This window comes from Anomaloglossus baeobatrachus, chromosome 8, assembly GCF_048569485.1.
Source record: "Anomaloglossus baeobatrachus isolate aAnoBae1 chromosome 8, aAnoBae1.hap1, whole genome shotgun sequence".
NCBI classification, from domain to species: Eukaryota; Metazoa; Chordata; class Amphibia; order Anura; family Aromobatidae; genus Anomaloglossus; species Anomaloglossus baeobatrachus.
In genome coordinates, this window is record NC_134360.1 from 45085164 (window position 1) to 45110470 (window position 25307).

General features: G+C 47.5%; 1 protein-coding gene across 4 annotated transcripts in view; it reads right to left on the reverse strand.

Annotated features, from left to right (window-relative positions):
- Positions 1–280: 280 nt before the first annotated feature.
- The window catches only part of ALDH1L1 (aldehyde dehydrogenase 1 family member L1), a 66494-nt gene continuing 41467 nt past the window's right edge, over positions 281–25307 (reverse strand). For all 4 annotated transcript variants that reach the window (XM_075321539.1, XM_075321535.1, XM_075321537.1 and 1 more), the window contains 6 exons: positions 17926–18025; positions 17672–17770; positions 17430–17595; positions 14458–14563; positions 12715–12914; positions 281–866 (listed from right to left, as the gene is read on the reverse strand). In XM_075321539.1, the coding sequence (XP_075177654.1) occupies positions 811–866; positions 12715–12914; positions 14458–14563; positions 17430–17595; positions 17672–17770; positions 17926–18025 (727 nt within the window). In that variant the 3' untranslated portion in view covers positions 281–810. The remainder of the gene's footprint in view (positions 867–12714; positions 12915–14457; positions 14564–17429; positions 17596–17671; positions 17771–17925; positions 18026–25307) is intronic.

Below are 25307 nucleotides of genomic sequence, written 5' to 3' on the forward strand. Positions count from 1 at the left end.
ATTTTTGGTAAATGAACGACTTCTCACAGACGAATGATTTTTGCCTCTTTTGCGATCGTTTAAGGTTGCTAAGAGGGTTTACACGCTGCGATGTCGCTAATGACGCCAGATGTGCGTCACAAACACCGTGACCCCGACGATATATCGTTAGCGATGTCGCAGCGTGTAAATGGCCCTTAACACACCAGCAGAATAAATGGAGGTGGAACATAGCAGGATGGATGATGTAGCCATTAAGGGTCTGGGGAAATGATGTTCCAGTATAATTAGGAATACAAGATTTGGTATTTTTTTAGTTATTTTATTAAGGAATTTTCAAACATATAAGACTATAAAAGACTGACGAAGAACAGGATCTAGAGATCAAAAATATAAAGGGTCGTTCTATATACAGATTGTCATCCAAATTCCAGAAAATATACAATTTTTGTGTATTGTTTTTAGCCATTCTAGTTTAATCTGCCCCTTGGAAAGCTGAGTGATGGCTATAGTCTCCGTTACTGCTTCCATAGCAGATCTGCAGTGATATGGAGCCATATTGGAGCAGCAGCTATATCAACAGAGATCTAGTCTGATCTGCCATTCAAGATCCTGGGAAAGCTGAAATATTGTCATTAATTATCACTGTATGCTAAGAATACCTCTGAGATATGGGGGAATGAAAATTAAAGGGGCTCTCTACCCAGCTCTGTGAGCCAGAATGGAGAGTCACTCCGTGTTTCCCTTTAAATGTAATGGTAGAGATTTGGCGACTGTTCGATGCTATGAGCCGTGCTTCCGGATGGTTCTATACTCCATGATGTCCTATTTCTAGTACTCGATAGTGACCGCTTTTGTCTTTAAATATTCATTCAGCGCATCTTCACCTACAGAAAAAAAAAGGAAAAGTATTAAAAGCTAAAATTTATAAGGCTGCAGTAGCTACGAACAGCCTTAAGGTGGCGATAGAAGATTAAAAAAAAATAAAAAAAATAATAAATTATATAATGTGTGTGTATATATATATATATGTCACAAACCACCGGGGGGGTCACTCAGAAATCCCCCGCGCTGGCTACCAGTACGTCACAATCGGGGGGTAACAAGTGGGGGTCACCCCTCCTTTATACCTCCCGACCGACAGACAGAGCACGTGACGCGCTCTCTAGCGCCCCTCTTATAGTCAGGCCAATTATGGAATTGCCCGACCATAAGCAAGGAGGCCGCTATACTACTTATGCCGATTATTGAAGGGTCCCCGGTGAGAGTAAGGTATATATTCCCCCGACCTCCGCGGGCGGAATATATAAAATCTCCCCGAATCTCACTGGCCTCCCCACAATAATCCTTGGCACAATTCGCTGCCACCAACCGATTTACGGTAACTATTAGCCGAACACACAGACGTGGGATTCAAGATCGAGATAACAGAACAGCCCAAGATTAATTATATAATTTAATCAGCCTAAAGCACACTAGAAACTACAATATATACAATAGGGAATCTACAGAATATACATATGTCAGAGTACAGTTACAATCAAAGCATGGGTTACAAACAGGCATACACAGTTCCAGCAGTTACCTTGTTGCGTCTGGCCACAGGGGGGCGCTGTACCCAGGTTTCTAGGATCCTTCCCACAGATGTTTCCTACACGTGCCCCCAGCGAAAAGAACCCTGGAAAATGGCCGAAGTAGGGTTATCAACCTGGGCAGATCCAGGTCCCCTCCTACCTTAGTGACCTCAGAGGGAGCACTGCTCCACCCCTGGCTTGAGTTATGGACAATCCACAACATGGAATATGGGCCATAACTTTGCCTGGGAGCGTCGTAGGCGGACGCCAATGCTCTCATTGTGACAGTTATGAATTTAGCTACAGAACGAGGGGACTCATGACCTGTCTGCCAGTTCCCCATTGGCTGATATCACGCCTGGGGCATTTCCCAATGTCCTGCTCCCATAAAAAGGGTGTGCCGGCATCGTCCGCATGCGGAGACACCATTTTTATGGTTGCCATATTTATCGGAAATATGGCTTGCGAGATATGAACCATTTTTTACTGGAGTCGTTCTGTCTAGCTAGTTCCATAGCCTTGCTAATGAGATACAACTCTTGTTACAGGGTGACGGCAGGGAGTCATCCTGTGTCCTTTGTTCCCACATCACCTAATTTCCATATCACAGGACATGGCCATGGAGGTGTAACACCTTCACAGATGCTGGACATTGAGAACAAGAAGGGAGGGGGCACTGCCAGGGAGTGATGAGAGATTATGACTGGAGTCATAATTCATCTTCATATCCCGGGATTTGCCTCACACCTCCCCCCTTTTTGAGGGCGCTAGGGGGCAGCACACTCCGGTGTTCCCCCGTGCGCCCGTCCGCGACCTCTCCTTGTCGGGACAGCCCGTCTGCGTTACCGTGGTCACGGCCCCTTTTGTGGCGAATGGTGAAGTTGTATTGCTGGAGCGCAAGGCTCCATCGCAACAATCGCCCATTCGTCCCAGAGACTGTGTGCAACCAGCTGAGGGGATTGTGGTCCGTCTCCACGATGAAGTGGCGCCCGTATAGATAGGGTTGCAGACGCTGCAGGGCCCACACTATGGCCAGGCACTCCTTCTCCATCGTGGAATAGGCCACTTCCCTCGGTAACAGCTTCCTGCTCAGGTACAAGACTGGGTGCTCTTGGCTCGCAGAGTCCACCTGGCTGAGCACCGCACCGAGGCCGAAGTCACTGGCGTCGGTCTGTACTACAAACGGCCGCGTGAAGTCGGCTGCCTGTAGCACGGGCGGGCTGGACAGGGCGTCCTTTAGGGCCCGGAAGGCTGTCTCGCAGTCCATTGTCCAATCGACTGCAGAGGGCAGCTTCTTCTTGGTGAGGTCCGTCAAGGGCTTTGCCAGGCTACTATAGCATGGAACAAACCTCCTATAGTACCCAGCGGTCCCCAAGAAGGACATCACCTGCTTCTTGGTCCTGGGGGTGGGCCAGGATGCGATGGCTTCCACTTTCTCAGGCTCGGGCTTCAGTGTTCCCCTGCCTACCCGGTGACCGAGGTACTGGACCTCGCTCATGGCCAGCTGACACTTGCCCGGCTTGATGGTCAAACCTGCCCGGTGGACCCGCCTGAGCACCTGTGCTAGATGCTCTAGGTGATCTTCCCAGGTGGGACTGAAGACGGCAATGTCATCCAGGTACGCGGCCGCGTACCCTTCAAGTCCCTTGAGCAGGGTGTTGACCATCCGCTGGAAAGTGGCAGGGGCATTCCTCATCCCGAATGGCATCACCGTGGACTCGTACAGTCCAAATGGGGTAATAAAGGCAGAGCGTTCCCTGGCCTTGCGAGTCAGGGGGATCTGCCAATATCCCCGGCTCAGATCCATGATGGTCAGGTACTGAGCCCCGGTCAACTGATCGAGCAGGTCATCGATGCGTGGCATTGGGTACGCATCGGCGACCGTGACCGCATTGAGCCCCCTGTAGTCCACGCAGAACCGAGTGGTTCGGTCCTTCTTAGGGACGAGAACTACAGGCGAGGCCCAAGCGCTGTTGGATGCCTGGATCACCCCCAGCTTCAGCATCTCGTCAATCTCCTGGCGCGTGTGTTGCTGCACCTCCAGGGAGACCCGATATGCTGAACGCCGGATCGGGGGATGATCCCCAGTGTCCACGTGATGGACAGCCAAGTCAGTCCTTCCGGGCTGGTTGGTAAACAACCCCCGGAAGGGGAGGAGGGTGGCCCACAGCTGGGACCGTTGGTCTTCCAAGAGCTGGTGGCCAACCTCCACATCCTCAATGGATCCGCCTGCCCTAACCTGGGCTAGCATATCCAAGAGGGTTTCCGCTTCTCCCTCCTCGGGCAGGTTGCACACGGGGAGCGCACATGCCTCCCGCTCATGATGTGCCTTCATCATGTTCACATGGAAGGGCTTCCGCCTTCCACGGGCAGGGTCCAGGGTGACCAGTTATGTTACAGGGTTGAGCTGCTGGTACACGAGGTATGGGCCTTCCCAGGCTGCCTGAAGCTTGTCCTGTGGTACGGGGACCAGTACCCACACCTTTTGACCCACTTGGTAGGTCCTCTCACAAGCGTTCTGGTCGTACCAACGCTTCTGATCGGCCTGGGCTTGAGCCATATTGTCGTGTACCAGTTGCATCAAGGCCTGCATTTTGTCCCGGAAGCGCATGACATACTCGATAACCGACACTCCAGGGGTGGCCAAATCCCCTTCCCAAGCCTCTTTCACCAGAGCCAGGGGGCCCCGCACACGTCGCCCGTACAGGAGCTCAAACGGTGAGAATCCTGTTGAGGCCTGTGGAACCTCCCGGTAAGCAAATAACAGGTGTGGGAGATACCGCTCCCAGTCACGCCCATGGGAGTCGACCAACATCTTAAGCATCTGCTTTAAGGTGCCATTGAACCGCTCGCACAGGCCATTAGTCTGTGGATGGTACGGGCTGGCCACCAGATGTCGCACCTGGACTTGCTTACAGAGGGCCTCCATCAGCTGGGACATGAATTGGGTCCCCCGGTCAGTGAGCATTTCCTGGGGAAAACCCACTCGGGAGAAAATCTCCAGCAATGCGGTGGCCACCTTGTCAGCCCGCATGGACGACAAGGCCACTGCTTCTGGGTACCGGGTGGCATAGTCCACTACCGTCAGTATGAAGCGTTTCCCGGAGCTGCTGGGGATGGCCAGCGGGCCGACCAGATCCACAGCCACCCTCCTGAAAGGCTCATCGATGATTGGCAGAGATACTAGTGGGGCTTTGGGGTGTGGCCCCGCCTTCCCCACTCTCTGACAGGTTTCACACGAACGGCAGTAGGCAGCCACATCGGCCCCCATTTTTGGCCAGTAGAAATGCTGGTTTAACCTGGCCTTGGTCTTAGCGATCCCTAGGTGTCCGGCCATCGGAATCTCATGTGCGATCCGCAACAACTCCGTCCGGAACGGATAGGGTACCACCAACTGTCGGTCCCTGGGCCACGCCTCCGGTGAACCCTGCTGGACCGTGGCCCGGTACAGCCGTCCTTGGTCCCAGACCACTCGCTCCGGGTCCGAGTCCGAGGGAGGCTGGGCCGCCTGCTCCTTAAGAGCTTTCAGGCTGTCGTCAGCTTCTAACGCTGCCTGAAACCCCTGACTAGATGTGGCCAGAATCGACGAGACTGTCACATCTTCGGTCAGTACCCCGGGACCTGTGTCCTGGCCTCCACCTGACTCGGCTGCCACTTGGTCAGAAGGGGAAGAGCTATCGGACCTCCGGGAGGCCCCTTGGCTTCCAGCACTCCCACTGCGGGTGACAGCGGCCACAGCCGCTGCGACCGTGGGTCGTGCCTGCTCCTCCTCCGTTCCTGACCAAGTCGCCGGTTCAGGCAGACCTACCTGGCTTCCTGACACCCCGGTTGTGGGGGAACCATGCACCGAGATCTTACCTGGGAGCACTTCCGCTCCTGGACCGGCCCCAATCTCACCTGCCTGTTCCCCTCCTGCAGCAACAGAACCCCGCTGTGAAATCTCTGGGGACCCCACATTTGCTGTGGTAGCCCCCACCCCACACACTGGTCCTCCCCCTGCAGCACCCTGCTCTCTGCTTATCCCTGCAGAGGGCAACAGATCCCAGCTCACAGGCTGATTACTTGTAGAGGCATTGTCACACCTTTCTCTGACCCCCTCCCCTGTCACAGCTGCAGCTGTGTGTGTGTCTATGGTGTCTATGCAAGCAGAAATATCAGAGTTCACTCCCTCCTCCCCTACATCATTCATAGATAACACATTAACATTGTCCGGAGGCATGTCAGTACTGGCTGAAGGTTCAGCCCTTGGTTGGGGCCCAAACTGGGAGGTTATCTGCCCCAAATCTGTCCCAAGTAGCACGTTTGCGGGGATCCGATCAGTTACCCCCACCTCCCTCACCCCTCGCCCTGCGCCCCAGTCCACATAAATGTCAGCAACAGGCAGCGCCGGGTCAGTGCCCCCAATCCCGGAGACAGCGAGGGTTTTTCCAGGGATCAAGTCTTGGGGGGACACCATCTCAGGCCGCACCAGAGTCACCTCCGAGGCGCTGTCTCGCAGTCCTATGGTCACAGACCGGCCGACGGTGACAGGTTGGAAGCTGTCCAGGGACCTACCACCACCCCCACCCACACAATACACCTTGGGCGGCCCTTGGGACGGGGACGGAGCCGGGGCCTTGGGACGCTGAGGGCACATGGCCTTGAAGTGTCCAGGTAGGTTGCACTGGTGGCACCGTCTTGGTTCTGCCACGGGCCTGGAGAGGGGAGTTGAGGGGGACACCCCCTGCAGTCTAGGGGCAGGTGGGGCAGTCGCAGAATTCATCTTACCCCCTCTCCAGGTGCTGCTGGTGGCCGCTCTCCTGGCCTCAGGGGCCCGGTTGTTGGTGTAGTCATCGGCAAGGGCAGCTGTAGCCGTGGACCCCTTTGGCTTCTGGTCTCGGATGAACTGGCGGAGATCCTCAGGGCAGTTCCACAAGAGTTGCTCCGTGATGAACAAGTCCAGGATCTCCGGTCCGGTGGAAAGCTGCAGGCCTTGGGTCCAGTGGTCGGCAGCTCGGGCAAGTGCCCGCCGGTGGTCAGCCCAGGAGTCCTTTGGTCCCTTCTGTAGGCTCCGGAACTTCTTGCGGTAGGACTCTGGAGTGAGGTTGTACTGTTGGATCAGGGCCCGCTTGATGGTGTCGTAGCCCTGATCTGCCTCAGCAGGCAAGTCCCCAAGGATATCCAGGGCCTTACCCCTTAAACGGGGGGTCAGGTATTTGGCCCACTGGTCCTTGTTCAGATGGTGCTGCAAGCAAGTCCGTTCAAAAGCAGTCAAGAAAGAGTCCAAGTCTCCATCCTTCTCCAGCACTGGGAAGTCCTCAACACGGACCTTTGGAAGTTTGGTGTCTCGAAGGTCACATGTGGCTGATGAGGGCCGGAGCTGAGCTAGCTGCAGCTGGTAGTCACGGTCTGCCTGTCGCTCTCGCTCTTCACGCGCTGCCTGCCGCTCTCGCTCCGCAGCCTCACGCTCTGCGTGCCGCTCTGCCCTGCGCTCTGCCAGGAGTTCCTTGTAGCCCTTCTGGTCTCCAGCCTGGAGAAGGGCCATAGCCATTTGAAGAAGGCTATCCGAGCCTCCCAGGCTCGGTGGAATGGCACGTGGTGATCTGCGGCACGCTGCAGAGCTAGGCGATTCACTGTCCCTTTCAGAGCGGAGGGCTGGCATCTGGCTCGTTGAGGAACCTTGGGTGAGCTCCTCCTCATCTTGTCCAGCAGTGCCAGGTTGCGCAATGTCCTCGGTAGAACGGTTTTCTGGCGTCGAGCTCCTGGAGGACTCGTGGGCAACCTCCTCATTGCTGTCCACAGCACCGTCCTCCCTCTCTTCGGCTCCTGCCTTAGCATTGGCCAGTTGCATAGCTCTGCTCCTGGTGCCATCAGCCATTCTTGCAGACTTTTGGTCACTGACACAGAACTGACACCTGATGCCTCCACACACCTTACAGTATCTGCACTCTGACACTCTAGTGTTGAGCTAGTCTGAAGACCCCAGCAGCCACAGCTGCTGCAGGCAGTCTTTAGTGTCTGGGAGTATGGGTCTCACACTCACACACACTATTATCTCGATCCCACCGCTATGCCACCAATATGTCACAAACCACCGGGGGGGTCACTCAGAAATCCCCCGCGCTGGCTACCAGTACGTCACAATCGGGGGGTAACAAGTGGGGGTCACCCCTCCTTTATACCTCCCGACCGACAGACAGAGCACGTGACGCGCTCTCTAGCGCCCCTCTTATAGTCAGGCCAATTATGGAATTGCCCGACCATAAGCAAGGAGGCCGCTATACTACTTATGCCGATTATTGAAGGGTCCCCGGTGAGAGTAAGGTATATATTCCCCCGACCTCCGCGGGCGGAATATATAAAATCTCCCCGAATCTCACTGGCCTCCCCACAATAATCCTTGGCACAATTCGCTGCCACCAACCGATTTACGGTAACTATTAGCCGAACACACAGACGTGGGATTCAAGATCGAGATAACAGAACAGCCCAAGATTAATTATATAATTTAATCAGCCTAAAGCACACTAGAAACTACAATATATACAATAGGGAATCTACAGAATATACATATGTCAGAGTACAGTTACAATCAAAGCATGGGTTACAAACAGGCATACACAGTTCCAGCAGTTACCTTGTTGCGTCTGGCCACAGGGGGGCGCTGTACCCAGGTTTCTAGGATCCTTCCCACAGATGTTTCCTACACGTGCCCCCAGCGAAAAGAACCCTGGAAAATGGCCGAAGTAGGGTTATCAACCTGGGCAGATCCAGGTCCCCTCCTACCTTAGTGACCTCAGAGGGAGCACTGCTCCACCCCTGGCTTGAGTTATGGACAATCCACAACATGGAATATGGGCCATAACTTTGCCTGGGAGCGTCGTAGGCGGACGCCAATGCTCTCATTGTGACAGTTATGAATTTAGCTACAGAACGAGGGGACTCATGACCTGTCTGCCAGTTCCCCATTGGCTGATATCACGCCTGGGGCATTTCCCAATGTCCTGCTCCCATAAAAAGGGTGTGCCGGCATCGTCCGCATGCGGAGACACCATTTTTATGGTTGCCATATTTATCGGAAATATGGCTTGCGAGATATGAACCATTTTTTACTGGAGTCGTTCTGTCTAGCTAGTTCCATAGCCTTGCTAATGAGATACAACTCTTGTTACAGGGTGACGGCAGGGAGTCATCCTGTGTCCTTTGTTCCCACATCACCTAATTTCCATATCACAGGACATGGCCATGGAGGTGTAACACCTTCACAGATGCTGGACATTGAGAACAAGAAGGGAGGGGGCACTGCCAGGGAGTGATGAGAGATTATGACTGGAGTCATAATTCATCTTCATATCCCGGGATTTGCCTCACAATATATATATATATATATATATATATATATATATATATATATATATATATATATATATATATATACAGTTAGGTCCAGAAATATTTGGACAGTGACACAATTTTCGCGAGTTGGGCTCTGCATGCCACCACATTGGATTTGAAGTGAAACCTCTACAACAGAATTCAAGTGCAGATTGTAACGTTTAATTTGAAGGTTTGATCAAAAATATGTGATAAAAATTGTAGGAATTGTACACATTTCTTTACAAACACTCCACATTTAGGAGGTCAAAAGTAATTGGACAAATAAACCAAACCCAAACAAAATATTTGTATTTTCAATATTTTGTTGCGAATCCTTTGGAGGCAATCACTGCCTTAAGTCTGGAACCCATGGACATCACCAAACGCTGGGTTTCCTCCTTCTTAATGCTTTGCCAGGCCTTTACAGCCGCAGCCTTCAGGTCTTGCTTGTTTGTGTGTCTTTCCGTCTTAAGTCTAGATTTGAGCAAGTGAAATGCATGCTCAATTGGGTTAAGATCTGGTGATTGACTTGGCCATTGCAGAATGTTCCACTTTTTTGCACTTATGAACTCCTGGGTAGTTTTGGCTGTATGCTTGGGGTCATTGTCCATCTGTACTATGAAGCGCCGTCCGATCAACTTTGCGGCATTTGGCTGAATCTGGGCTGAAAGTATATCCCGGTACACTTCAGAATTCATCCGGCTACTCTTGTCTGCTGTTATGTCATCAATAAACACAAGTGACCCAGTGCCATTGAAAGCCATGCATGCCCATGCCATCACGTTGCCTCCACCATGTTTTACAGAGGATGTGGTGTGCCTTGGATCATGTGCCGTTCCCTTTCTTCTCCAAACTTTTTTCTTCCCATCATTCTGGTACAGGTTGATCTTGGTCTCATCTGTCCATAGAATACTTTTCCAGAACTGAGCTGGCTTCATGAGGTGTTTTTCAGCAAATTTAACTCTGGCCTGTCTATTTTTGGAATTGATGAATGGTTTGCATCTAGATGTGAACCCTTTGCATTTACTTTCATGGAGTCTTCTCTTTACTGTTGACTTAGAGACAGATACACCTACTTCACTGAGAGTGTTCTGGACTTCAGTTGATGTTGTGAACGGGTTCTTCTTCACCAAAGAAAGTATGCGGCGATCATCCACCACTGTTGTCATCCGTGGACGCCCAGGCCTTTTTGAGTTCCCAAGCTCACCAGTCAATTCCTTTTTTCTCAGAATGTACCCGACTGTTGATTTTGCTACTCCAAGCATGTCTGCTATCTCTCTGATGGATTTTTTCTTTTTTTTCAGCCTCAGGATGTTCTGCTTCACCAGACCTTTTAACTACTTCATTGATTACAGGTTAACGAGGGAGACGCCTTCAGAGTTAATTGCAGCCCTTTGAGTCCCTTGTCCAATTACTTTTGGTCCCTTGAAAAAGAGGAGGCTATGCATTACAGAACTATGATTCCTAAACCATTTCTCCGATTTGGATGTGACAACTCTCATATTGCAGCTGGGAGTGTGCACTTTCAGCCCATATTATATATATATAATTGTATTTCTGAACATGTTTTTGTAAACAGCTAAAATAACAAAACTTGTGTCACTGTCCAAATATTTCTGGACCTAACTGTATATATATATATATATATGTGTGTATATATATATATATATATATATATATATATATATATATATATGTGTGTATGTAATATATATATATATATATATATATATATATGTATATATATATATATATATGTGTGTATATATGTGTGTGTGTGTATATATATATATATATATATATATATATACACACGGCGTGGTCCAAAAGTAGGTGGACAGTATGTGTAATAGGGTTGTCAAATATAATGTAAAGCGAAACTGACTTAGTTGCCCTTAGCAACCAATCAGATTCCACCTTTCCTTCTTCACAGACTCTTTGCAAAATGAAAGGTAGAATCTGATTGGTTGCTATGGGTAACTGAGTCAGTTTCATTTTACACCATGTTTGATAACCTTATTACACATACTGTCCACCTACTTTTGGACCACCCCATATATATATATATATAGTCATATGAAAATGTTTGGGCACCCCTATTAATGTTAACCTTTTTTCTTTATAACAATTTGGGTTTTGCAGCAGCTATTTCAGTTTCATATATCTAATAACTGATGGACTGAGTAATATTTCTGAATTGAAATGAGGTTTATTGTACTAACAGAAAATGTGCAGTCCGCATTTTAAAAAAAATTGACCGGTGCAAAAGTATGGGCACCTCAACATAAAAGTGACATTAATATTTTGTAGATCCTCCTTTTGCAAAAATCACAGCCTCTAGTCGCTTCCTGTAGCTTTTAATGAGTTCCTGGATTCTGGATGAAGGTAGATTTGACCATTCCTGTTTACAAAACAATTCCAGTTCAGTTAAGTTTGATGGTCGCCGAGCATGGACAGCACGCTTCAAATCATCCCACAGATTTTTAATGATATTCAGGTCTGGGGACAGGGATGGCCATTCCAGAACATTATAATTGTTTCTCTGCATTAATGCCTGAGTAGATTTGGAGCGGTGTTTTGGATCATTGTCTTGCTGAAATATCCATCCCCTGCGTAACTTCAACTTCGTCACTGATTCTTGCACATTATTGCCAAGAATCTGCTGATACTGAGTTGAATCCATGCGACCCTCAACTTTAACAAGATTCCCGGTGCCGGCATTGGCCACACAGCCCCAAAGCATGATGGAACCTCCACCAAATTTTACTGTGGGTAGCAAGTGCTTTTCTTGGAATGCCGTGTTTTTTGCCTCCATGCATAACGCCTTTTGTATGACCAAACAACTCAATCTTTGTTTCATCAGTCCACAGGACCTTCTTCCAAAATGTAACTGGCTTGTCCAAATGTGCTTTTGCATACCTCAGGCGACTCTGTTTGTGGCGTGCTTGCAGAAACGGCTTCTTTTGCATCACTCTTCCATACAGCTTCTCCTTGTGCAACGTGCGCTGTATTGTTGACCGATGCACATTGACACCATCTGCAGCAAGATGATGCTGCAGCTCTTTGGAGGTGGTCTGTGGATTGTCCTTGACTGTTCTCACCATTCTTCTTCTCTGCCTTTCTGATATTTTTCTTGGCCTGCCACTTCTGGGCTTAACAAGAACTCTACCTGTGTTCTTCCATTTACTTACTATGTTCCTCACAGTGGAAACTGACAGTTTAAATCTCTAAGACAACTTTTTGTACCTTCCCCTGAACAACTATGTTGAATAATCTTTGTTTTCAGATCATTTGAGAGTTGTTTTGAGGAGCCCATGATGCCACTCTTCATAGGAGATTCAAATAGGAGAACAACTTGCAAGTGGCCACCTTAAATACCTTTTCTCATGATTGGATACACCTGCCTATGAAGTTCAATGCTCAATGAGGTTACAAAACCAATTTAGTGCTTTAGTAAGTCAGTAAAAAGTAGTTAGGAGTGTTCAAATCAAGAAATTGATAAGGGTGCCCATACTTTTGCACCGGTCAAATTTTGTTTAAATGCGGATTGCACATTTTCTGTTAGTACAATAAACCTCATTTCAGTCCAGAAATATTACTCAGTCCATCAGTTATTAGATATATGAAACTGAAATAGCTGCTGCAAAAACCCAAATTGTTATAAAGAAAAAAGGTTAACATTAATAGGGGTGCCCAAATCCTCATAGTGTGCACAGAAGCAACATGATGGCATCCATACTTGTTGTCACCCAGCTTCTCCGAGTCATCATATAATACAATAATAAAAGACGACGTTGATCCTCACCCAAATCCTTTCCAAACCCGGACTGCTTGAAGCCCCCGAATGGCGCGGCCACGTCTGTTTTGTTGTAGGTGTTGATGAAGACGGTCCCTGCCTGGAGCTTGTCGCTCACGTACAGCGCCTTACTGATATCTTTGGTGAACACCCCAGATGCCAGCCCGAACTCCGTGTCATTCGCCCTCTTCAGGACCCCATCTACATCACTGGGAAAGAAAGGAGGACATAACATCACTAAATGTCACCATCCTGCAGCGCCCTCTCATGGAACAACAAGGTCATTGCAGGTAAAGTACAGTGGTATCATTTGGGCACTATAGAGCCCTATTATTTGGGCATTATGTAATACATATTTAGGCACTGTATAATAGTATTATTTGTGCATTCTATGGCACTATTTATTGGACAACAGTTGGCGGTAATATTAGTGCACTAGATACCACTCTTAATTCTTCCTTGCTTACTGGAATTCTGTAGACTATATGGCGCTATTAATTGTACACTACATCACATTATTATTTAGGCATTATTTAAGGATCTGATTTGGAACGATATACAACATATTTGTAGGCATTATATGGTGGTACTTTTTGTGTACTATATAGACCGTTTTTCATGGTAATATGGTGGGTACTACATAGCACTATTAATATTAATTGGTCCTTCTTTGGCTGTATTATATGGGTACTGTATGGCGCTATTAATTGGTCATTAGTTGTATTACTTGGTTGCTATTTGGCACTATTAATTGGTCATTGTTTGGTGGTATTATTTTACATGCCGTATGGTGCTATTAATTAATCATTAGTTCTATTACTTGGTTGCTATTTGGCAGTATGAATTTGTCCTTCTTTGGCTGTATTATTTGGGTACTGTATGGCGCTATTAATTGTTCATTAGCTGCATTACTTGGTTGCTATTTGGCAGTATTAACTGGTCATTGGTGGTGGTATTTGGGAACTGTATGGCGCTATTGGTCATTATTTGTATTACCTGGTTGCTATTTGGCACTATTAATTGGTCATTGTTTGGTGGTATTATTTTACGTGCCGTATGGTGCTATTAATTAATCATTAGTTCTATTACTTGGTTGCTATTTGGCAGTATGAATTTGTCCTTCTTTGGCTGTATTATTTGGGTACTGTATGGCGCTATTAATTGTTCATTAGCTGCATTACTTGGTTGCTATTTGGCAGTATTAACTGGTCATTGGTGGTATTATTTGGGAACTGTATGGCGCTATTGGTCATTATTTGTATTACCTGGTTGCTATTTGGCACTATTAATTGGTCATTGTTTGGCTGTAATATTTGGTAACTGTATGGCACTATTAATTGCTCATTAATTGTATTACTTGGTTGCTATTTGGCAATATTAATTGGTCATTGTTTGGCTGTATTATTTGGGAACTGTATGGCGCTATTAGCTGCATTACTTGGTTGCTATTTGGCTCTTTAATTTTTTGGTATAGATACTTGGCTTTGTATTGTGATCTAGAACAATATGTATAATTTGGGTAATAATAAAATGTCACGCTCAATTCTGGGGAAGATGCCCACAGTCGCTTTGTCCAGTGGTTCCCTGCCGTCCCTGAAGTGTTCATGCCTATTAACTTTCACCCGCACAGTGGAATATTTATAGTTCTGCAATACCCCAGTTTTTACGTCAGGGGGCACCACCCTCTGTACTAACGTATTATTGCAGTTTTCTTGCAGATCTACTTCCCCATAATTACAGAAAACTTCTTACCCATCTGTGAATTTCGAGATGATCATCACGGGACCGAATGACTCTTCTTTAGCGATGAACATGTGATCTGCCACGTCGGTGAATATAGTCGGCTCGAAGAAAAAACCTCAAAATATAAAATAATGAGATTTATCCATATTGGAAATACAGAATGGACACAAGAAATGTGAAGGAAGTCCAGTATGGAAGAAAATACACAAGACTGGACTCCACATAATAGCATTGGTTTGCTATAATGTTAATACTTCAGCACATATTTCTCCTGTCCTCATAGTTTGTTACAATGTATCAGTGCAGGTAAAATGTATCCTGCTGAAGCTCAGGATATTGAACTTTTAAAGGGAACCAACCAGCAGGATTTTCATATATAAAGTAAAGACGGTGCTATATTGGCTCTATGATGCTGAGTGTAAGCACACCTTTTGTTCTGAGATTGGATGTTTTATTTCAGAAATATGTGCAAGTAAAGTTCCAGCAATACACTGCTATTGATTGACAGGTGCGACAGGAAGGGAATATGTGGGTCAGGCCTTATTGTCTCCACCCCTGCCTGCCTGCTTGGCCTTCCTCTCCCTGTCGCCATCATAGACGTTAATTACGGCGGAGGCAGACAGACAGGGGTGAGAATAGATAAGTAGACCTGACCTACATATTCCCTTCCTGTTGCACCTGTCAATCAAATAGCAGTGCATTGTGGAATTTTACCTGGACATATTTCTGAAATAAAACATCCTCGTGCCAGTATAACACTGGATTTACTTTATATATGAAAATCCTGCTGGTTGGTTCCCTTTAATACGATGGTCTATTTCATTTATATACAGTCTAGACAATCAACTGTGAGAAATAATAGGTCTATGTGAGTTTTCAGCCACTGGATATAAAGAATTATTGGGCAGGATTGCTGAAATTAATTTGCACCATTTGTCTAAAAGTTCCTTACCACATTCTCTTGTGAATACTGCGCCTGATCCTTCAACTTGTGTTTGTGTGTATGGGGTGGAATAAAAACAATTTGCATCTTTTTCTGCAAATTGTGTCTTTTTTGGGGCTTAAGGTGGCTTTACACGCTACGAGATTGCTAAAGCGATCTCGTTGGGGGTCACGGAATTTGTGACGCACATCCAGCCGCTGTAGCGATCTCGTTGTGTGTGACTCCTATGAGCGATTTTGAATAGTCGCAAAAATGTTCAAAATCGCTCAACGGTGACATGCCCCCCTATCCCAATTATCGTTGCTGCTGCAGTAACGATGTTTGTCGATCCTGCGGCAGTACACATCGCTATGTGTGATGCCGCTGGAACGACAAATATCAACTTACCTCCGTCCACCGGAAAAGGAGGAAGGAAGGACGTGGGCGGCATGTTCCGGCCGCTCATCTGCTCCCCACCTTTTCTATTGGGCGACGGTTCGGTGACGCTGCTCTGACGTCGCTGTGACACTGAATGAACTGCTCCCTTAGAAAGGAGGCGGTTTGCTGGTCACAGTGACATCGCAGAGCAGGTATGTGCGTGTGACGCTGCCGTAGCGATAATGTTCGCTACGGCAGCAATCACCAGATATCGGCCATACGATTGGGGGCGGGGACTATCACACTCGACATCGCTAGCATCGGCTAGCAATGTCGCAGCGTGTAAAGCCCGCTTTAGTTTACATTTGAAGTTGACATCATCTGTGTGTTCCACATCAAGAAGAGATCTTGAAATATGTCATCCCTCGAGTAACCCTCGACTCTGCTCTATCCTTCAAGCCACACATCCAAGCCCTTTTCACCTCATGCCGACTACAACTCAAAAATATCTCCCGGATTCGTGCTATCCTTAACCAATAACCAGCAAAAACATTGGTGCATGCCCTCATCATCTCCCGCCTCGACTACTGCAACCTCCTACTCTGCGGCCTCCCTTCTAACACTCCCGCACCCCTCCAATCTATCCTAAACTCTATTGCCTGACTAATCCACGTCCCCTCGCTACTCACCGACCTCTCCTCTCTCCCAATCTCTTCACTGGCTTCCCAGTGCCCAAAGACTCCAAAACACTAACCATGACATACAAAGCCATCCACAGCCTGTCTCCTCCATACATCTGTGACCTAGTCTCCCGGAACCTTCCTGCACGTAACCTCCGATCTCCGCAAAACCTACTTCTCTACTCCTCTCTTATCTAGTCTTCCCACAATCGCATACAAGATTTCTCCCGTGCCTCCCCCATACTCTGGGACGCTCTACCCCAACATATCAGACTCTGACTTACTATAGAAAGATTCAAAAGGAACCTGAAGATCCATCTCTATCGACAAGCCTACAACCTACAATAGCCCTCAGTCCAGTACATCACTGCGCAACCAGCTCTGTCCTCACCTATTGTATTATCACCCATTCCCCTGTAGACTGTGAGACCTCACAGGCAGGGTCCTCTCTCCTCCTGTACCAGTCTGTATTTTTTATTTTTTTTGTATTGTTCATGATTGTTGTACTAGTTTGTTATGTGTACCCTATTCACTTGTAAAGTGCCATAGAATAAATGGTGTTATAATAATAAATAATACTACTAATCCCTAAAATGAATGAAATCAGCCCTGGAATCCTGTGTCAATCCTCCGTGAATATTTCGTGATGCATCAGTCGGCACAGTGACGTCTGATACAGCAGATTGTAGTATCACAATGCTCTCGCCTGCTCACATTTGCCGCCCCGTGTCCTTGCCTCAGCTGCTCTTTGACTCTCGCCTCTTCCTGCATTAATGCTGCACATGGGGCTCCTGGCTGGATACCCGAAGTTCCGGACCCGGTCTATGAATCTTATCACTAACCCTATAGCTGGATGGTGCTTACTAATATAGGTGATTGTACAGAACTAGATGTCTCAGCATGTCCTACTCATCTAAAAATGTCAGGGCATGCTGGGACATTTGGTGTTATGGTTCTGATATAATGTCAGGGCTTTGCATGCTGAAGGTCTCTAATCTCACCTGGTCTTGGGACCTGATTTCCACCATACACCAGTGTGGCCCCCTCCTTCACACCCGTTTGGCAATACTCAATTAATTTATCCAAATGGGCCTTGTGGTTCTGAGGCCCATGGTCTGTGGACCTGTCCAGAGGGTCCCCTATCTTCATCTTTTTTACCTCATCCACCTAGAAAAGTGCAAATTAATGGTCAGAGGATAAAGGCTCATGTGTCTTAAGATCTTCATGGTACTTGCACACTCACCACTCTCTTTACAAACTCATCGTGAATGGAGTCCTCCACAAACAGCCGCCCCGCAGCAATGCAGTTCTCGCCTTTATTAAAGAACACTGCCCCCATCCCCTGGAAGGACAGAACAATAGGATATATGATCCCTGCAGTATTATAGAGTGACATCAATAATGCACAGCACAAAGCAACAATAAAACAATGCACGAGAATCGTCTGCAGCTCTCTCCATCGCAGGCATATAATAGCAAAATGGAAATAAAACTCACCATCCGCACTGCTTTATCCAGATCACAGTCTTTAAAGATGATCAGAGGAGATTTTCCACCCAGCTCCAAAGATACTTTCTTTACGTTGCTCACCGCACAACTGAAATTAAAAATAAAATCAAAAGTATAAACTTAAAAAAGTAATACTGCCTCTATGTAACAGAATATAACAACTATAATACTGTATCTATGTACAAGAATATAACTACTATAATACTGCCCCTATGTACAAGAATATAACTACTATAATACTGCCCCTGTGTACAAGAATATAACTACTATAATACTGCCCCCTATGTACAAGAATATAACTACTATAATACTGCCCCTATGTACAAGAATATAACTACTATAATACTGCTCCTATGTACAAGAATATAACTACTATAATACTGCCCCTATGTACAAGAATATAACTACTATAATACTGGTCCTATGTACAAGAATATAACTGCTATTATACTGCCCCTATGTACAAGAATATAACTACTATAATACTGCTCCTATGTACAAGAATATAACTACTATAATACTGCCCCTATGTACAAGAATATAACTACTATAATACTGCCCCCTATGTACAAGAATATAACTACTATAATACTGCCCCTGTGTACAAAAATATAACTACTATAATACTGCCCCTGTGTACAAGAATATAACTACTATAATACTGCCCCTGTGTACAAGAATATAACTACTATAATACTGCTCCTATGTACAAGAATATAACTACTATAATACTGCCCCTATGTACAAGAATATAACTACTATAATACTGCCCCTATGTACAAGAATATAACTACTATAATACTGCTCCTATGTACAAGAATATAACTACTATAGTACTGCCTCCTATGTACAAGAATATAACTACTATAGTACTGCCTCCTATGTACAAGAATATAACTACTATAATACTGCCCCTGTGTTCGAGAATATAACTACTATAATACTGCTCCTATGTACAAGAATATAACTGCTATTATACTGCCCCTATGTACAAGAATATAACTACTATAATACTGCTCCTATGTACAAGAATATAACTACTATAATACTGCCCCTATGTACCAGAATATAACTACTATAATACTGCTCCTATGTACAAGAATATAACTACTATAATACTGCCCCTATGTACCAGAATATAACTATTATAATACTGCCCCTATGTACAAGAATATAACTACTATAATACTGCTCCTATGTACAGGAATATATCTATTATAATACTGCCCCCTATATACAAGAATATAACTACTATAATACTGTCCCTATGTACAAGAATATAACTACTATAATACTGTCCCTATGTACAAGAATATAACTACTTTAATACTGCTTCTATGTACAAGAATATAACTACTATAATACTGCTCCTATGTACAAGAATATAACTACTATAAGACTGCACCCTATGTACAAGAATATAACTATTATAATACTGCCTCCTATGTACAGGAATATATCTACTCTAATACTGCCCCCTATATACAAGAATATAACTACTATAATACTGCCCCTATGTACAAGAATATAACTACTATAATACTGCCCCTATGTACAAGAATATAACTACTATAATACTGCTCCTATGTACAAGAATATAACTACTATAATACTGCTCCTATGTACAAGAATATAACTACTATAATACTGCCCCTATGTACAAGAATATAACTGCTGTAATACTGCCCCTATGTACAAGAATATAACTACTATAATACTGCTCCTATGTACAGGAATATATCTATTCTAATACTGACCCCTATATACAAGAATATAACTACTATAATACTGTCCCTATGTACAAGAATATAACTACTATAATACTGCCTCTATGTACAAGATTATAACTACTATAATACTGTCCCTATGTACAAGAATATAACTACTATAATACTGCTCCTATGTACAAGAATATAACTAGTATAATACTGCCCCCCTATGTACAAGAATATAACTACCATAATACTGCCCCCTATGTACAAGAATATAACAACTATAGTACTGCTTGCCATGTACAACAATATAACTACTATAATACTGCCCCCTATGTACAAGTGTCGCGTGCGGAGGAGGGGACGCCGCGCTCTCCCACTGCTCGGGTCTGGCTGCCGCTGTGGCTGCTGCGGCCTGCTGCTGCTGCTTGGTGGCTCGAGCGATGGGCCGGATCCCGGGGACTCGAGCGGCGCTCCTCGCCCGTGAGTGAAAGGGGATTGGGATTTGGGATAGTTTATTGTCCGTGACGCCACCCACGGTTGTGGTGATTTATTGACACCACCGCTGCTCTGTATGGGGATCCCGGGAGTGATGGTATGGAGCAGCTAGATGTTAGTCCTCTCCTCCGTGGGTAGGGGGTAGGTTGTCCCGGGGCCCAGTGATGAGGTGGGTGATGCAGGGCTTGGTGGGCGCAGGGACGCGGGGGCAGCTCTGTGCCTTGCGGCACTGTGGTACTCACTCAGCCTGAGACGATGACACAGTTCTCAGTAAAACATACGGCTGTAAAGACGGTTCCCACGGACGGCTGCACTTGCTTTCCCCAGTAGGTGACGGTGACGGTCCCTTTTTCCTGCACCTAAGATGATGATGGTTTCGATGGGTTCCCACCGGTAACCCGCTCCCCGGCTTGGATATGGGCCGGAGGAGCCCTACTTTGCCCGCAGGCGCTGGCCCTGAGAAACTGGTGCCCTGGCGGTGTCTCTCTGTAATGGTTGGACTGTTGCCTTCAATCGGGACTTGCTTGTTGGGAGACCCAGAGGTCCCCTTCACTAACGGATTTGGCAAATTCACGGCGACTCCTAGCCTTGCCGGGATCCGAAAGGCCCCTGCCACTGGTGCTGACTGCTCTTCGTATACCGCTCCGGTACCGCCGGGCCACCACCCGTCCGCGGTCCTTCCAGCAACCTCCAAGCAGTCACCCCTGCAGACAGTCACCGCCGTCTGCTGACCTTGCTGTCTCTCAGTCCGGGGCACACAGCCGGACCAACGTCAGGCTTTCTTAACTGTTCCTTTTCTGTCACTACTCTTACTGTCCTCCTTTACCACTTCCTTCTACTTCACTCCTCTAAACTGGAATCCTCCTCAGACTCTAGTCTGGCTTCAACTGCCTGGTTTTCCCGCCTCCAGGGCTGTGAACTCCTCGGTGGGCGGAGCCAACCGCCTGGCCCACCCCCTGGTGTGGACATCAGCCCCTGGAGGAAGGCAACAAGGATTTTAGGTTAGCCTTGGTGTTCCTAACTGGGGTGTAGGGTGTGGTGGTGTTGTGACCTGTGACCCCTGGCTTGCCCAGGGCGTCACACAAGAATATAACTATTATAATACGACTCCCTATGTACAACAATATAATTACTATAATACTGCTCCTATGTACAAGAATATATCTATTATAATACTGCCCCCTATATACAAGAATATAAGTACTATAATACTGCCCCTATGTACAAGAATATAACTACTATAATGCTGCCCCGATGTACAAGAATATAACTACTATAATACTGCCCCTATGTACAAGAATATAACTACTATAATACTGCTCCTATGTACAAGAATATAACTACTATAATACTGCCCCTATATACAAGAATATAACTACTATAATACTGCACCCTATGTACAAGAATATAACTATTATAATACTGCCTCCTATGTACAGGAATGAAGGGAATTTTGTTACTTACCGTAAATTCCTTTTCTTCTAGCTCCAATTGGGAGACCCAGACGATTGGGTGTATAGCTACTGCCTCCGGAGGCCACACAAAGTATTACACTAAAAAGTGTAAGGCCCCTCCCCTTCTGCCTATACACCCCCCGTGGGATCACGGGCTGCTTCAGTTTTAGTGCAAAAGCAAGAAGGAGGAAAGCCAATAACTGGTTAAACAAATTCAATCCGAAGGAACATCGGAGAACTGAAACCATTCAACATGAACAACATGTGTACCCGAACAACCAAAAATCCCGAAGGAACAGGGGCGGGTGCTGGGTCTCCCAATTGGAGCTAGAAGAAAAGGAATTTACGGTAAGTAACAAAATTCCCTTCTTCTTCGGCGCTCCATTGGGAGACCCAGACGATTGGGACGTCCAAAAGCAGTCCCTGGGTGGGTAAATTAATACCTCAAGTTTGGACTGTAAAAACAGCCCTTCCCTACATGGAGGCAACCGCCGCCTGCAGGACTCTTCTACTTAGGCTGGCATCCGCCTAAGCGTAGGCATGCACCTGATAACGCTTGGTGAAGGTGTGCAGACTCGCCCAGGTAGCCGCCTGGCACACCTGCTGAGCCGTAGCCTGGTGCCGTAATGCCCAGGACGCACCCACGGCTCTGGTAGAATGGGCCTTCAGCCCTGATGGAACCGGAAGCCCAGCAGAACGGTAGGCTTCAAGGATTGGTTCCTTGATCCATCGAGCCAGGGTGGATTTGGCAGCCTGCGACCCCTTGCGCTGACCAGTGACAAGGACAAAGAGTGCATCCGATCGGCGCAGGGGCGCCGTGCGGGAAATGTAGATTCTGAGTGCTCTTCACCAGATCCAACAATGCAAATCCATTTCATATCGATGAAATGGATAAGAACAAAAGGAAGGTAAGTAGATATCCTGATTGTGATGAAAAGGGAATACCACCTTAGGGAGAAAACTCCGGAATCGGGCGCAGCACTACCTTGTCTTGGTGAAACACCAGGAAGGGAGCTTTGGATGACCGCGCTGCTAGCTCGGACACTCTCCGAAGGGACGTGACCGCTACCAGAAAGGCCACTTTCTGTGAAAGTCGAGAAAGTGAAACATCCCTCAGAGGCTCGAATGGCGGCTTCTGGAGAGCAATTAGTACCCTGTTCAGATCCCATGGGTCTAACGGCCTCAGTACGGAGGGACAATGTGACAAACCCCCTGCAGGAACGTGCGTACCTGAGGAAGTCGTGCTAGGCGCTTCTGAAAGAATACAGACAGCGCTGGAACTTGTCCTTTAAGGGAGCCGAGCAACAAACCTGTTTCCCAACCCGATTGCAGGAAGGAAAGACAAGTAGGCAATGCAAATGGCCAGGGAGACAGTCCCTGAGCAGAGCACTAAGGTAAGAATATCTTCCACGTCCAGTGGTAGATCTTGGCAGACGTCGGCTTCCTAGCCCGTCACATGGTGGCAATGACGTCATGAGATAATCCTGAAGACGCTAGGATCCAGGACTCAATGGCCACCCAGTCAGGTTTAGGGCCGTAGGATTCAGATGGAAAACGGCCCTTGGGATAGTAAGTTTGGCCGGTCTGGTAGTGCCCACGGCTGGCCGACTGTGAGATGCCACAGATCCGGGTACCACAACCTCCTCTGCCAGTCTGGGGCGACGAGGATGGCGCGGCGGCAATCGGAGCTGATCTTGCGTAGCACTCTGGGCAACAGTGCCAGAGGAGGAAACACATAGGGTAGCTGGAACTGCGACCCATCCTGAACTAAGGCGCCTGCCGCCAGAGCTCGTTGATCGTAAGACCACACCATGAAACTCGTGACCTTGGTGTTGTGCCTAGACGCCATTAGGTCGACGTCCGGCCTCCCCCGAAGGCCCCAGATTTCCTGAAACCCGTCCGGGTGCAGAGACCATTCCCCTGCGTCCATACCCTGGCGACTGAGGAAGTCTGCTTCCCAGTTTTCTACGCCCGGGATGTGAACTGCGGATATGGTGGATGCTCTGTCTTCCACCCACATCAGAGTCCGCCGGACTTCTTGGGAGGCTTGCCGACTGCGTATTCTGCCTTGGTGGTTGATGTATGCTACCGCTGTGGAGTTGTCCGACTGAACTCGGATCTGTTTGCATTCCAGCCACTGCTGGAAGGCTTGCAGGGCAAGATACACTGCTTAGATTTCCAGAACATTGATCTGAAGGGTGGACTCCTGCTGAGTCCACGTACCCTGAGCCCTGTGGTGGAGAAAGACTATTCTCCACCCTGACAGACTCACGTCTGTCGTGACCACCATCCAGGATGGGGGTAGGAAGGACCTTCCTTTTGACAATGAGGTGGGAAGAAGTCACCACTGAAGAGAGTCCTTGACCGTCTGAGAAAGGGAGACGTTCCTGTCTAGGGACGTCGACTTCCCATCGCTTTGGCGGAGAATGTCCCATTGAAGTGGACGCAGATGAAACTGCGCGAAGGGGACTGCCTCCATTGCTGCTACCATCTTCGCTAGGAAGTGCATGAGGCGTCTTAAGGGGTGTGACTGGCCTTGAAGGAGAGACTGCACCCCCGTCTGTAGTGAACGCTGTTTGTCCAGCGGAAGCTTCACTCTCGCTGAGAGAGTATAAAACTCTATGCCAAGATATGTCAGTGATTGGGTCGGTGTCAGATTTAACTTTGAAAAGTTGATGATCCACCCGAAACTCTGGAGAGTCTCCAGCGCAACGTTCAGGCTGCGTTGGCATGCCTCTTGAGAGGGTGCGTTGACAAGTAGATCGTCCAAGTAAGGGATCACAGAGTGACCCTGAGAGTGCAGGACTGCTACCACTGCTGCCGTGACCTTGGTGAAAACCCGTGGGGCTGTCGCCAGACCTAAGGGCAGGTCTACGAACTGAAGATGCTCGTCTTCTATAACGAATCGCAGCAAACGCTGGTACTCTGGAGCAATCGGCACGTGGAGATAAGCATCCTGATGTCTCTTGATGCTAGGAAATCTCCTTGAGACCTTGAGGCAATGACGGAGCGGAGGGATTCCATCCGGAACCGCCTGGTTTACACTGCTTTTTGAGCAGTTTCAGGTCTAGAACGGAACGGAAGAGCCGTCCTTTTTTGGCACCACAACCAGATTGGAGTAAAAACCGTGACCTTGTTCCTGAAGAGGAACAGGGATTATCACTCCTTCTGCCTGCAGAAGAGCATCGGCTCGGTCGAGAGGTGGGGAAGTTCTGAAGAGTCGAGCCGGAGGACGAGAACAAAACTCTATCCTGTACACGTGAGACAAAATGTCTCTCACCCACCGGTCTTTGACCTGTGGCAGCTAAATGCCGCCAAAGCGGGAGAGTCTGCCACCGACCGCTGATGCGGAGAGAGAGGGCTGAAAGTCATGAGGAAACCGCCTTGATAGCGGTTCCTCCGGCTGCCTTCTTTTGGGCGTGATTGAGCCCGCCAGGAGTCTGAGTCCCTCTGAGCCTTTTGAGTCCTTTTGGACTAGGAAAATTGGGACCAGCCCGAGCCTGGAAAGGACCGAAACGTCGACTGTCCTTCCTTGGGTTTTGTTTGATCTGGGCTGGTGTAAGGAAGAATCCTTACCCTTGGCCTGTTTAATCATTTCATCCAATCGCTCAGCCAACAGTCTGTCACCAGATAATGGCAAACTGGTTAAGCCCTTTTTGGAAGCAGGAGCTGCCTTCCATTCCCTTAACCCCAAGGGTCTGCGCAA